This window comes from Colias philodice, chromosome 18 (assembly GCF_061535455.1).
Source record: "Colias philodice isolate Cphi_HAF_F1 chromosome 18, ilColPhil1 Martin Lab GWU primary, whole genome shotgun sequence".
Classification (NCBI taxonomy): Eukaryota; Metazoa; Arthropoda; class Insecta; order Lepidoptera; family Pieridae; genus Colias; species Colias philodice.
The window spans coordinates 2,525,487-2,541,136 of NC_143103.1; the positions used below are offsets into that span (position 1 = coordinate 2,525,487).

Consider the following 15,650-nt stretch of genomic DNA (forward strand, 5'->3'; position numbering starts at 1 on the left):
AGATACGTTGTTATTTAAAACGGTTAAGGTATATTTTCCTAGTACATACTTAGAACACAAAAAAGTTCTGTTTAATTTTAAGTCTTTCTTATCACATCATGTTTATAAATAACAAAAAGGTCAAAAGAATGCGACTTTTGAAATACTTTAACAATATTATCAGTATTTTAACCTTACTGCAGTCTTTGTTAGGATTAAATCTTAACCTTTTATAAAATTTGTTCCGTCACGTTGCGGTCAAGTACTTCCTTCTTAGAAGCCCTCTAAGATCGGAAAGATAAAAGATGTATTTTTTTAAGGGAATGCATTTTGTTAACGAATCTTTCTTCGTTTAAGAAACTAGTTTTGGTATCTTATGCTTATAATATGTACTGATAAATTTTGAATGGCAAAGAGAATTTAAATGATCTCTTAAATGTTTGAAAAAAAAATTAGAGCTACACCAATAATATGATGAAGATGTTAGGTATGGCATATTTTAAAATGTTTTAAAATGAGTTATTATTTATTATTATCTCATAACACAAGTCTGTTTACAAAGCAATTTTACGTAAGTGTAAAAGTAAGGAAATGTGTGCTTTTACCTTTCTTCTCAGTTCTCACCGCTTTTCTTATAGTTTATTTAAAAAAAACGAACTTTACATACTCGATTTTCCATAAACATAAATGTTACACTTATGCGAGTATAATCGTAATTTACAAATCTCTCATCATTCGAGCACTCCAATTGTTTCTTTATCATTACTTATCCATTTTATATGGTTAAATATTTATTTTTATATCATATTACCAAAAAGGAATCCTCTGCTAGTTCGTCCCTGAGAGCACGGACAGAGTGGGCGGCGGAAGTTCTATCAGTTCCGTCCATATCACGAGCATGCTAGTGAAATTGCTACTTCATTTGTTCAATATGTAAGAAGCTGCTACGTAGATAGATATCTTTGCTCTCCTGTGCGCCGGGTTGAAATAATTTCACATTTTCCCATGGCTTTGACTCACTCACAAGTAACATTCAAAAGTTTGTATGTATGTAAATCGTGTGCTTGTTTTAAATTAGAATAATCAAATTTATTATCTGGGTATTAAAGAGAAGCCGATTTACGTGAGTATCATAAACATATTATTTAGATAGATACCTACTTCGATATAATAAATTAACTGGATTCATGTTATAATTTATCCTAAATATAGGTAGTATTAACTGCTGTACAACAAACAAACATCACTTAAAATGAAGTAAAATCTAATTAATTGGACCAAAAGCTATAAAATTATGAGGGCTATAATCGCCGTCGACCCCACATGAGACTGGATTAGTTTTGATTTATAATAGTCGACGTCTGATGGACCTTTATGGTGCCCGCTATTTGATTATACTTACCTGAAAAAAAGGAAAAATAGCCTAAGGGTAATATTTCAAGTTATAAAAATATACACGGGTTAGCTCATGCTAGAGTTTATAAAGGTACAGATCATTTAATTACATATGTACGTTCATATATTATGTATTAATTTTTTTTAACTATATAAAAAATTATAAGTTATCTTTATTCATTACATACATAATTTTTAGTGTTATGAGTGACTGTGTGAGTGACTCACTTCATCTTATAATAAATATAATATTCCATTGCCAATAACATAAAATAACTAAGCGTATTTATATAACAACTACTTTAAGGTAATACAATCGCATTAACATAGGTAAATAAAACTAATATAAATAAATTATGTGCCATCAGCAAATTTCCTCTAACTCTCATTATGTGTAAACTTGACGCTCATGTACGACAGATCGCAAATACTTCACTTGTTTAATTATTATCTGTACTACGTTTTATGTACGATAAAAAATGAATGAAAGTGAAACGCTTATTACATTACAAAATTGTTCAACATAAAATAAACAGAATTATGACACCGACAATTTATTCGATAAAAATTAAATCAAAAAAATACATCAAAACCATATCAATATTCCTACGTGTGTGTTCCCGGGGAATGAAACAGGATTGACAGAGACGGAAATATTTCTATCCCTCTCTCCTTCTAAGCTCTCGTGTGTGGATACACCTAATGATTAGAAATTCTCATATTATCTCATAAAGTTATTCGTGTTCATTTTACAGATTCACTTGCGTAGGTATTAGAAAATTCCACATTAGATTTTCATGTATGGGGTGAGATTAGAAAAAAAACAGGCGTTTGCTAAGCAAATTCTAATCTCTTCACATACTCGTGCACCAGGATAACAGGAATCAATAGGAAGTCGCTATCACGTATGCTTTCGTGTGAGACGTTACACACACCATAGTCATATACGCATCACTTATCCAAGGGGTTGTGTGCACCCTAACCTGAATCCACACATACATAGCGAAGGGTATGTGAACGCAACCCTATCTAAATATGTGCAAAAGAGATACAACGAGAGATGGCAGAAAGAGCGTTAGAAAGAGTTAGATATGGGGTTCAGGTTGCGTAAAGACAAGTTCGAGTCTGCGCATCTTGAGGTCGTTTTAAGGGTAGTGCTCGTTCACTCTTTGCGTAATCTGTTGGCCTGGTACATGTTTTCCATTTTAGGACAAAACTCGATAAAAAAGGGCGATTTGTATGGATGTATGGATTGGTCATTGGGGTGTTTCTAATAAACACACACAAGCCGCCTTAGTTATTATAGAAGCAATAGAAGAGTGTTCTAATTTTTCACCTGTGTTTCTCACTAACATCTATGACGCATGTGTTTGTAAATTCGTGTTCGTGTGTGTGTACTTTACACACACGGGCTTGACAGGTATCTCGGACAGAAAAACATATACACATATTGAGTAATTTGATAATGACCACTAAATATGTAGGTAATCAATATCATTTAAATTACTCTACCTTTCCGTACTCACAACTGTAAACTTTTACAAGTTTTATTTCGTAACGAATCATGATGCAATATTTTGATGATATAGCAAAGATATAGCATTAGATGCACAATATCTTGTTACCCGCTACAACTTGTTATATTGGAGATTGATATGTACAAAGTTTTTCAAATGGGACGCGCCTCATCGGGCTCTATTGTCGGAACGGGGCCGTAGGGCCAACGGACCGCGAAATACGACCATTATACGTATTATCGGACGTCAATTGAGATGACTTCATTAGAATTTCTATTGCGTGCTGTATGCTAAAATTAATGAGTCTATTGTTATAATTTTGATACATGAATTTTCTTTATGGATTGCTAAAGTATGCATATTGCGTATGCATAATATATTATATTCTGCAATTTTCGCTAATTTCAGCATACTTGAGTTTTATTGCAATAAATGTGCCACATTAATCCATAATAACAATTATATAGGTATATATATCTAAATGTTTAACTTTTCATTTCAATATATCACCGTAAATGCAGCACTAATAAGAGATGTAGAGTTTCCGACTCAACATTTCTTATTAGGTGATTTTCAAATGATACATTTACCGATCAATTCTAAAGTATGTAATCGTTAATCTATATTCTATTCGACTAATAATATAAGTATTTAAATTCAAAGCCTTCAAAATCTCCCTTAATACCAGGGATTTTTAAACAACGCTCAATGCAACGGCTATTTCGCAGTAAGCTCGATATAATTAGCATGATAAGTTGAGTGTAAAATGTTCAAAAATTTTACAATTTTGATAAAATTCACAATTAGCACTTCTTTCTCCCGCTTCCGTGCTCCATACCGGCTTGTGTGCGCAACAATTTTACGCACAATTGTTTGATTGTGATTTGTAAAGCTGCCGAAGTGCGGCAGCCATGTTTGCATAACTGTCAAACTCGTTCGCTAGCTAGTTGACATAATTTTAAGTGCAGCGGGAAATTTATTGCCTAGCTTTTCTAGCGGGTTCTCTCATAATTATATTCTTAAGGCTGCAGTCTAGCAAAATTGCGTTTTCAACAAGTTATTTGACAATTTTTTCCCGGCTAATGAAATGATAAACTGAATTTTTTTTTCTTGTTTATCAATTAGTGTTATATACGCAATGCGCGTGAATTTTTTCACATTTATAAAGTTACTTTATGTTACCTTAATCAGGCCTTCAAGATAAGTCTCTTTCCCCCAAAGACATTTCGAGCTAAGTTTGTGCACTCACTACGTTGCAACCGATTACAATTTATACAATCTGATCAGCGCATTATTATCCTTATATAGTCGTTATTAAAAACTGCTGAATACAATTGCCGAAAAACTTATGATTTTCTTAATTAGAACGTTATAAATTCATTAAATTTCCCATTTTTTGCCTTACAAAATCTATTGATAAATACTGCTAAAAGTTATTTTTTCCATTAATTTATTCGAGTTGGTTGAAGAACAATGAGTATTAATCCTTTAAAAAAATTTTTTTTTAATTTTGATAATTCTTTAAATATTAAAAAAAATATTTAAAATAATTAGGAAAAATCCTAGCGAATTTCTTTAGTCGCGCTCCTTGGGCCGGAGCGTTCTGACGTGTGCTCTACGCTCGATTTTCCTTCATACCGAAGTGAAAGTTGCTCTACTTCATTAAATTTAATATTTTTGTTAATTGATTATTTTTATCTTAGTTTTGTGCAAATATTCGTATTTTTAAACATTTGATTTCGATATGGAAAATAAACGAAAAAAATACGCGTGTAACTACTAGAAAAAAAATTATCTTCGAACATAAAGTTAATGAAACCAAATAGATTGCAAAGGTGATTGGCAACAATTTCTTTATTTTACGGGGTGTCAGTAAAGGGATCTATATTTCTTTAAAACTAAAGTAAGCTCATAAATTTTCTTATACTTAATATAATTTTTTTTGAAGTTCCAAAAATGTTTATTTTTCGTTTGAGAAATACGAAATATAATATAAACTTGTATTGAGAACTTGAACTTCCCAAGTTCATCCGGAGAAATCCCCATACGGGGAAAATGATTTGTTTACTCCAAAATTATATGCCGAGGTGTTTTAATTTTTTCTTCTAGTCATTTTCAACGTAGCGGCATGTTGTTTGATTATTAATTTTGTAACTTAAATATTTATGTTGGTTTTATATTCTGATCTTACAGACGCGCTGACAAATTTAGTCCGCCATTTCTAGTTTAGTGCACCAACTCTTAGTACCAATATTAAAACGAATGGATTATCATCACATCATCAAAACTCAGATGTAATGGAAGATCACAATAACATAGAAAATTCAGTGGGTGTTGACTGTTGAGAACTAAACAAACACAAGTAACAGAGACGCGAAGAATAAAAAAAGAGGACGAAAACGATAATTCGTTGATGCTTTCCCTTTTCGACGTATTGTTAGGGTACATCACCAATCTGCAAAAAACAAAACTGATGATGAATTGCTGATTAAAAATGAAAAACAAATAATCGACAACAGTGGTGAAAATTTGCTGATCACAATGAAACATCCTTCAGTGGTAGCAGATTTACTCATTTAAAATGTATCGGTGAACAGCGTAAAGGAGAGGAGGACAGGAAAACATTATGAATGTGGATGGTGGATTGTATACAGGGTGTAATCGTTAAGTATGTGCAGGCGATTATGACGTTATTATTGCAGGTATCAAAAAACTTAAAACTGATATCGAAATAACTTTACCTAATGAGCAAAATGACAATAATAACTTTTTAAAAGTATAACGAGAAATATCTAAAAAATTTACTTTATACACTCCCATATCAAAAAGGGAAAATGGGACTAGTAGAAGTTAAATGTCTAATTCCGGCAAAAGACATGAATGCGGAAGATGCGGTTAAAAATAAAAAAAATAATATTTGAAATACAATGCAAAAAATAACACTTTTGTCATAGATAAGAATCATGACTATTTTTTCCAAATTCAGGGACAACTAAGCGTTGCAGACGCAGAAGTCTGCTTATTTGCTGTTTGGGCTGGAGTGAATCATTCGTTAAAAATAGAATATATAAAAAATTATGTAACGTTTAGGCAAAATAAAATGATGGACCATTATCAAGATTTTACATAAATTGCCTACTGTCAGAATTGATTGATTCGAGACTTCAGCATTCGATGCCCATCAAGGACCCATCCTATATCATTCAAGCGATTGAAAAAGAGATAAATCCAGTGCAACCGATAAAGCATCAGAATGCTAGCAAAAGATTTATTAGGTTTATCAATATAAATCTATATATTATACATAATATAATAAATCTGTAGAAGACGCGAAGACCGACATCCGCGCGGACGGAGTCGCGGGCGGAAGCTAGTCAGAAATAAATATCTTTTGTTTTCATTTGCGTATTTTTCTATTTGATAATTTTTTAACACAAACATTACATTTTTTTTATTATATACAAAATTTGTTTATCCGTTTTATTAGTTAAACTGAACAACTTTCACTAAGAAACTTAGGTCGAAAAAAATGTATAGAGTTATGCATTTTGTATGGAAAGCTTATTTTTTTTTATATTTCGTCCAAATTTCTTTGTAAAAGTTGATCAGTTATATAAACATGAAGTTGAAGATATCAATAGAAAGTATTCGCAAATTTTGTGTACTGATAAAAAAAATCACCCGGTGTAATTTTCACGAAAATTGTTTCAAATTGTCATTTTTGGTACTTATTACGAATATTAAATTATGCATACGAATGATTTAATTTTTAAAAATTAAGTGGAGCAACTTTCCCTTAGTACATTTGTATTATTTACATATAGGATGACAGGATGCATTTGTTTGCACTACTAGACCAAGCCCTTAAGAAAATTAATAAGTGAGCCGTCATAGAAAATTTTAAGACATTTTTCTGCAATCCATAGTAGGCCCCCGTTTTTTTTACAAAGTTTGTCTATATAAATTTATAAAGAATAGAAAAAATTCGATCACGAGGCGGGACTCGCACCCGCATCCTTTCGCGCCATTCCGGGGCGGATGCCTGACCAACTCAGCCACTCGTGACCCGCCAGAGCAATCGAATTTATTCTATTCTTTCAGTTTTATGTGTCTTAAGGGACACACCGCGCGCCATCTATTGAAATGATTAACAACCATCTCAACCAATATGAAACACTTTTCAGTGAATACAATATTGTGACGATGGAACACGACCTTTTTTGTTGAAATTGATATTTTGTGCCTCGTGATCGAATTTTTTCTATTCTTTATAAATTTATATTTATAAAGCATTTTAATGCTATAAAACCAAAATATCAATTTCAAAGTTTGTCTAAGGCACTTCGCTCATGGAGCTACTCAAAAAGAACTAGTCACAAACTCAAATTACTAACGAGTTGCCTGAGCGTCACAGGCCACAGCCCATACGTCATGTTCTATGGAGATTCGCACACGACGCGTCACGCGACTATAGTTACTAACTGGTCAGTAACGCGTTAGCAACCAATCACGCGCGACGCGTCGTGCCGGTCTCCACGCTACTGGTTTCCCGAGTTTCTTTGTTTTTTGATAAAAATGAACGAGCAAACATTGAATATTCAATTTGTGAATGAGGTTGAAAAATACCCATGTTTATACAATTATAAATTAACGGAATACTCCAGAAAGGATATAACAGAAAGAGCTTGGAGTGCAGTGGGAAAAATCTTTAATTTGACAGGTGAGTACATACTTTTTATCATTTATTACAAAATTACAAAATATATTTCCATTGCCACGGTAATGCGGCATGTGGTGTAATAAAATAGTTTGCTAAATAATCCCTGAGATTATAAGCTGAAGACAGTGGAGTTACTTGAAGATTTTGTGGTGCTGGTATTGATCCTGGAGTGAAGTCAATTGTTTCAAATTCTTGTGGATTGTACTGAATACCTTCTCTGCTTCGTACATAATTGTGCAATATACACGCAGATTTAACAATATTTGTAACTTTTTGCGGGTCACGACAACGTATGGGTCTATCTAGAACGCCAAATTTCTCAGCCATCATACCAAATGTACATTCAACAGTCTTTCTTCCTCGACTCAGCCTATAATTAAACACTCTTTTTATATTATTCAAAGTTCGTTTTGGATATGGTCTCATCAAATAGCGTAATAATGGAAACGCCTCATCACCTACGAAATAATATGGAAAATCTTTGTCATCGTTAGGTAATCTTGAAGGCGCGGGAATATTAGCAGCGATTTCTAGCCAATGTTTAATAGTTGAAGCACGAAATATTCCACCATCACTATTTCTCCCGGCGTAGCCACATTCAATTAACGTAAATAGCCCGTCAGCATCACTACATGCCATCAAGGCGACAGAATGAAATGATTTGTAATTAAAGTTACTTGATCCTGAATTAGGGAATTTCTCTATTCGAATATGTTTCCCTTCTAAAGAGCCGATACAGTTACGTAAATTCCACAACAGACGATAGCGCTCTGATATATTTTTCCATTGGGCTACATTCGGGATTGGCATATAAATATCCTTTAGAACATCCCAAATAATAACTGTAGTTTCAGCGATTATCTGTCCCACTGTATTGTCTCCTCTAGCAAAATAGTATCCGATATTCACAAACGAATCGCCACTTGCCAAGTACCTACAAAAAAGTATATATTTATTAATTTTGTTTCAGCAATCCAATCTAAAGAAAAATGGAAAAATTTGCGTGCGGTTTTTGTCCGGCACACAAAACCAGCTCCTAGTGGATCTTCTTCAAAAAATAAGAAACCATATTATTTATCCGATGCGATGCAGTTTACAATCCCATACATAAAAACTCTGAACAATACCATATCAGGGAGTCTTCCTGCAGTTAATGAAGTGATGAAGCAAGAAGATAACGAAGAAGCAAATGATTCGCAATCCATATTACAATGTAACATCCCATCACCATCGCAAAGTATTCCATCATCATCTGAAAACATCCCATCACCCATGTCATGCCCTGTAATTGCATCTTTTCCTTTATCCCATCAACCAATCTCTCCCATGTCATGCCCTTCATCTAAACCAACTGCTTCCAGTACCAACATCCACTCTAAGCGTCGTAAAGGAAAATCATTTGCAACTGTCGATGATGGTATCATGGACTATTTTGAAGCCAAAAAGGCTAAACTTGAAAAAAAATCTGAAGACATAGAGGATCCTAAACGAATGTTTTTACTAAGCTTACTACCAGACATGAAAGCAATGTCCGATAGTCAGACGAGAACCTTTAAGCGAAGAGTGCTGGCTTTAGTGGATGAAATTTTAGAAGAATCTAACTGCACTAACTGCACCAAATTTAAATAGCTATCTTTGGACATTCTATAGAATCCCAAAAATTTTTTATCTGTCTCACGCAGCTCTCGTGCTGCAACTGATAATCTGCAGTTAACATTATTTCGAATATACGGATGAACCCAAAACGTGCGAATATTTCTTCGACGTCTTGTATAATAATAGTATAATACAATATCGTCGTCGTCCTCGCTCGATCCATTTGACATGTTTACCACTTGTTAACCATGTGCTTTTGTAAACAGAAATAACAGAAGTGACTGAAACCTTATAACTTGAGTAGCGTTGAGCGACGGGCCGAAATACGCTGCTAGTATCTGCGCACAGAAAGGATTGCTATTTTGTACATCTTTATTTTAGGCTCACTCTAACGATTGTACGAGTATACAATACATATAAAGAACCTGTTAATAAAAAATAATCGAGAATACAAAATACTATCTTCCCATAAATCTAAAAGAAAATAATCATGCAAGCCAACTTCAACACGGATTTAAATTATCTTGAGATATGAATAAAATTATAATCTCCAACTAAAAACACCCAATAAATTATTCAATAGACTCACACCTCCAAACAAATCCCGATAAAAACTCACAACAAATATTACCGCTATTCACTAACGTTAATAAGGATGGGAAAAAAGGACAAAAAGTTTCCCTTTCTATGGAATGCCGGCTTAGTCCCGCAGGAATGACGCTATCCCTTTCTAGCTGTCAAAAAGTGGTTAACTTTGATTAATGATCTATTTTTTATCGTTTCCGAACTGCCATTAGTAGGCACCGGTAATAAGTTCATAGGAAAAAATAAACAAGTTCGTAACTTCATAGTGCTTATTTTAGACTACACTGTCTATCCAAAATCTAATTAAGACCAAATAAAATATAGGTTTCTAATCATTTTTAAGTTTTATCTTATTGAGGCTGAGCTTTTAATAGCAAAAGCTTTAATAGAGGCGGAATCGTTCCCGCGTTTGATCGCTCAACTTGCTGCAAGGTTATGATTGCCTGGTACTCGAGCTGGAATATCGTTACGTCATAGATGTCGTTGGGGTTGCATTATCGGTAAAACTGCAAATTATATTTACATAGATAATAATTAATTAATTTTCATTAAAAATGTTTTATTTTAAGTGATTTAATAATTTCTTAATAGTACTGTATTTGTTTTGTAATTTCAAATTCCCGTTTATTTATGCAATACTTGAGAAGATAAATGGCTACGTAAGTGAAGTAGCTGCTTCATTAAGTGGCTGGTAAGTATTATTTCAGGAAGCTGTAATAATTAATTGCGAGGATCAAAACATTCGAGAATAGCTGATATTTAAATTTAGAAATCTTATTGCTAGTTAATTATTTCTTTTAGGATCGAAAATAAAACAATAAAATACACAATTCAAATTAATATTCATGTTTGGAAATGCAGGAAATTATATTTTTTCTCTTTGACAACGCAGAATCAAAAGTTTTGAAGACTACCTAATAAATTGCTTAGTTAGTAAATGTATGCTGATTCTCAATACAAGGCGTTTGTAGCAAAGATTTCCAACAACCCAGATCCCGTGTTAGCTATCCGAAAATATCCAGTGTTTATTTATTCTCTATAAAAAGGTAGGGCGCAAGTATATTGAGGAATTTCGCGAATAAACACACTGTATACGTTTTATTAACTGCGTTCATTCTGTTCAATAGATTTTTATTTTAGTCCTACAACCAAGAGTGTTCTTTTAAATTTATAAAAATGTTGATAATAAGCTTTAGTTCTTAGTTAAACTAGAAAAGTAGTATATAAGTATCAGAAGTACAGTACATATTATAATATCTGTGGTACCCGTTTATGTAATGTTATACGAGTGTCAAACCCTGGGAATATCTTAATTTCGTTACATTGTAATTTGTTCCCCTTGCCGGAACATGCGCTATTTCAATCTCATATTAACCTCTGAGACCTTAGTTGCGTAAGCTATTACAAATTTTATCAACATAACTTTTAGTAACGACTCCGTTCCATTACGTATCCCATTCCGAAATTGTACGATTGTCGGCTCCATAGCTTTTAAATAGTTTTCCAATTCTAATTCGAATTATGGATGAAAAATGAGTATTTAATCGGAATTTTAATGGGTAACTATTGTGAAATTGATTTAATTCTTATTGGAATTATTTGATACATAAGTAAGTAATTCGTGTAATAATGTCCTATAATATTTATTTATTGAAGAAAACTGTAACTAGACCTTCCCTTTATTAAAAACATATTAAGGAATATTCTTTGAAAAATCTATTTTTAACTCTTTACTGAATTTTATTTTAAAATGAATGGAAATACGGAATAATTTAGAACGCATGTTCCGATGCGGGCGCATTCTTTGATTGAAGACCGCGCAAAAAAGCTCGAGCCGACAAAAGATAATAGTGATGTTACATTATTATCGACAAAAAAAGCTTTAGTATAAATTAATTAATAATGATCACATTTACTTAACCAAAAGAGAAATAATCCCTCTAAACGAACTGCTAAAATGATCTATGAAAATATTAACAACAGTTGTAAGTCAATAACACTAATTGATATTGAAATAAACATTTAGACATACGCGAAACGATTACTGTTTCACTGAGTTTTCTCTTTTTAAGTAATACTTAAAAAAAATACATTTATTTTTAACGAAGCTTTTAATCCACATCTAATCAAATCATTCGCAAATCTTCCTATATTTAGATTCGTATAGGTTTTCGTTATATATAACTCATATCTCGAACTATTATAATTTTTTTGAATAGAAGACTATTTATTATTCTCGATGTCGATAAAAATATTGAAACCTCACTAAAACCACGTGCAGCGCCAGACAGGCCAACACTATCCGTTATCGGGCTGGAAGATATTTGCCTTAGCAATTTAATTAGAGAACATTTCTACGAAAAGTTCAAAATCAAATTACAAGGAAAGGTGTAGGAGCTTTGAAGATAACACTCTTTCCCACCATGATAAAAGTATATTTGATAACCTTTTGTAAATTTACAATTATAATTTTAAAATAAAGTGCTTAATTATTTCAAATAATACTTTCAAATTGTACATAATCTCCATAACGATAACTACATTCAAACATTTACTTCATTTAAACTTCATTTTTAAAAGGGGATGATTTTCACTGAAATTTTATCCATCCATAAATTGTATCAGATCTTTAAAATGCAGTTTATAAATAACTTATATAAAGTAACAAGCAAGAAAGCACATTTTACGACGGTAGGGAGAGTTAGGGCACATCAAAGGCCTAGGTTATAACCACATATAACCACCTATAACGTTGATTCGCGCCGGCACTAAACGCTTCTTCGTGTAATCGGAATGCAATTTCGAGGCAGACACTTGAACTTGAACCGCTAGTATGATTCACCCTACCACAGTATTACAATATTATAGATATTAGATACCCTACACCGCAACCGGGCCGTGCCCTGTCCGCGCCCTGACCGTGCCATGTTTAGTTTTCATTATTTAAATTCAACTTTGTTTTCTTATTTATTGATCTAATTTCATTATAGAATATTTTATCATACTTTCATGTGTCAAACCAATTCTGTTACATTTTTAATCTGTGAGAGTTGTGGGTGCAATTTCCATCCAATACTGACTTATGGCGCAATTTTATCGCACATAAAACTTTAACGATAGTAGGGTATCTTATATTATATGACAATTCTTTGAATGGTTTACTGACGCGATCAGCAGCTGTTCGTCTTCTTGAAGAGCTTCTTTATTTATTTACTCTTAATTGTACAATTATGTGCCTTAAAAAACTACGCATGTTATGTACATGACCGCAGATATATGATATATACTTAATAGAAGAACTGGAAAAAAAAATACAAAGGATTATGATGTTTGTACTGAAAAAACTTTGCAATAGGGATTGCATAAAGTCTTTCGATTTCTAAATGATAAGTAATTAGAGCACATTCTATGAAAAAACGTAACTTCTTAAATATTACAAACCAACAAATTTGGTATATGTTCGGTTTATTATATACAAACCTCTACATTCCTATACTAATTGTAATTGGCAAATATCTAAAGTGTAGAGCTTTCTTAGTAGATGGTATTTAGCATATTATATGATTGTATCATTACCTATACGATTTTATGACATAGACAAGAAAACGTCGACAGTATAATTTCTCCTAAATATTTTTTTACGTTTCAGAGTTCAGGGTGGTTCAGGTAATCTTTTATTTAGTTAATTAACAATTATACACAGAGGTTACGGTTTATACCAACGTCAAGTAGCATAATGTTAACCTTTTACTTATTATTTGTTTTTTTTTTTGGTTAACATGAATTATTGCATAAGTCACAAAACATGGCAGATATTATTCGTGTCTACATTAAAACTGATGAAAAAAATACATAACGTCAACGCTGAAAATGATAAATGGGAATAAATAAATTAAAAAAAAAAAAAAAATTCCTTTCTTAGGGTTCCACTATTTCAACTTATAAACAGTAATCTTAAATCTACAAATAATAGCTCAGTGTTAACATTGGTAATAATTATTTGCAATGGCAATCATAGAAACAACACTAACAGTACATGTTATTATATTTCTCCGTAAGTTTTACTCTGATCGTGTGACTCTATGCTAACGGTAGCTTAAAGCTTTCATCTATGGTTACGATAATATTGTTATTTTATGTTATTTTGGGAAGAATAAGCCAATTTATGATAGATTGTAAAATATAGAATATTTACGCCAAACCAGCATTGTGTAATGTGTATAAGTAGAATACCCACGCGTATTGTGAAAATAACATATTATATAGAGAGCTGCACTTTTAATGTCTAAGCCATAGATTATTAGGTTCCCGTGTTCTATAATAATAAAAAGCGTCTTAGCTAACTACGAACACTACTGGACAGCGCTAGTTAACAGTGATCCTTTATTGATCTTCTATTGCAATTTGAGACCATTTTATTGAAAAAAAAATGAAAAATATATTTATTTAAAAACCATATGTTTTTACACAGATACACTTTGATTGACGTTGCACGCTTTACACATATTGGTTTAATCTAGTTTAATAAAAAGGATTACTTATAGTACCCACACTAGGCAAGCCTGTATCGTGGGCACTGAGACGTTTTACCAAAAAACAAAATTAGATGTTATTGATGATTATGATATATTGTTACAGGTTATCATTTATCTTGGAAGATAAATAAAAACCATATGTTTCATTCACAATACATCCATTAATTTTGTTACTATGATGTACATTGAATTTCAAGAAAACCTGAATTATATGAAGAACAGACATATACAAAAAAACACTTCGTTATCGATTAAAAACTAGCAGTAAGCACCAAGGGTCTTGGTTTCCTAAAACAAAAGATGGTTGTCTTTACAAGTAATAAATTGCTATCCGAGTTGACTAATAGACTACAGAGTAAGTCGTCACAGATAATTAAGATACAGATAAAAAATTGTCGCTTCGAAATATTTACTTTTCTGTGTTCTTTAATTAGTTTATGTTCGGCTTTTTCAAAGAGAACAGTAATGGAACTATATTACAAGCTTGGTTTTAGATAATTAGGGATAATGTTTTTATCGAATATTGTACGCTTTCTTAATTAACTAGTAGGCTTTGGAATTAAATTCTAATTAAGTTTCGGATAAATTGCTTAGTAATAAAAAAAGAAGCAAATGTTGTTTTGATATTTGGTTACATTAAATATTGTTAAGAACATCCATGATCTCTTGATGATCTCATTCTCTATTGTTAACTTTAACAAGCAAAAATCCGTTGGCAAGAATTTAGTGCCTAAAATTAGGTCATTTTTAAATACTAACACGTGTCCACAGTGCATGGGTATCCGGTATGTACTTAAAATGAAACATTACAGATATTTATTACATCAATATGCAACATCCGTCTCCCAAGGCGTTTTATTAATCGCATATTCTTAGGATCATGCGATGTTATTATAAGCCTAATCTAATCTAGACTTTAAAAGAAAGTCTGGAATGTTTTCTTGTACTTATATTTGGAAAGAGTATAGACAAATTCTAAAGTGTATTACATTATTTTTGTAAATGATAAACATTTTTCAAGCTCTCCCTAGCGTGTCCAGATTTTGGACAGCAACTATTTAGTAGGTACCTTCCTATAAGGTGACCGCCTCCTTGGTACAGTGGTTGACGCGTGAGCGTAGAACCGAGGGTTCGATTCCCGGTGGAGACGAAGAAAAAAAAAATGTCTCGGTCTGGCAGACACAGAAGGCTGATCACCTACTTGTCCCTAAAGAAAATCGATCAGTGAAACAGATGTATGCATAATGCATCTGCCCCTTACCCCACTACGGGGATACGGGACTTCACACACACACACTTTCCTATAAGGTACATTTCCAAAGT

At 32.4% G+C, this 15,650-nt stretch overlaps 2 protein-coding genes across 5 annotated transcripts in view; one reads left to right on the forward strand and one right to left on the reverse strand.

The window, feature by feature from the left end:
- Positions 1-15,650, reverse strand: part of Ppn (proteoglycan-like sulfated glycoprotein papilin) — an 87,632-nt gene that overhangs the window by 57,696 nt on the left and 14,286 nt on the right. The window lies entirely within an intron of this gene.
- Positions 7,408-9,365, forward strand: LOC149480280 (uncharacterized). Its single transcript, XM_089706550.1, has 2 exons — positions 7,408-7,611; positions 8,582-9,365. Exons 1-2 carry the CDS (start codon positions 7,467-7,469, stop codon positions 9,238-9,240), a joined length of 804 nt encoding a protein of 267 aa, XP_089562676.1. The 5' UTR covers positions 7,408-7,466; the 3' UTR covers positions 9,241-9,365.

Excerpts from the sequence above, each read along its gene's own strand:
- LOC149480280 (XM_089706550.1), top strand. The coding sequence starts at position 7,467 with ATGAACGAGCAAACATTGAATATTCAATTTGTGAATGAGGTTGAAAAA. Across the intron at positions 7,612-8,581 it reads AAAAATCTTTAATTTGACAG|CAATCCAATCTAAAGAAAAA; the intron begins GTGAGTACATAC and ends ATTTTGTTTCAG.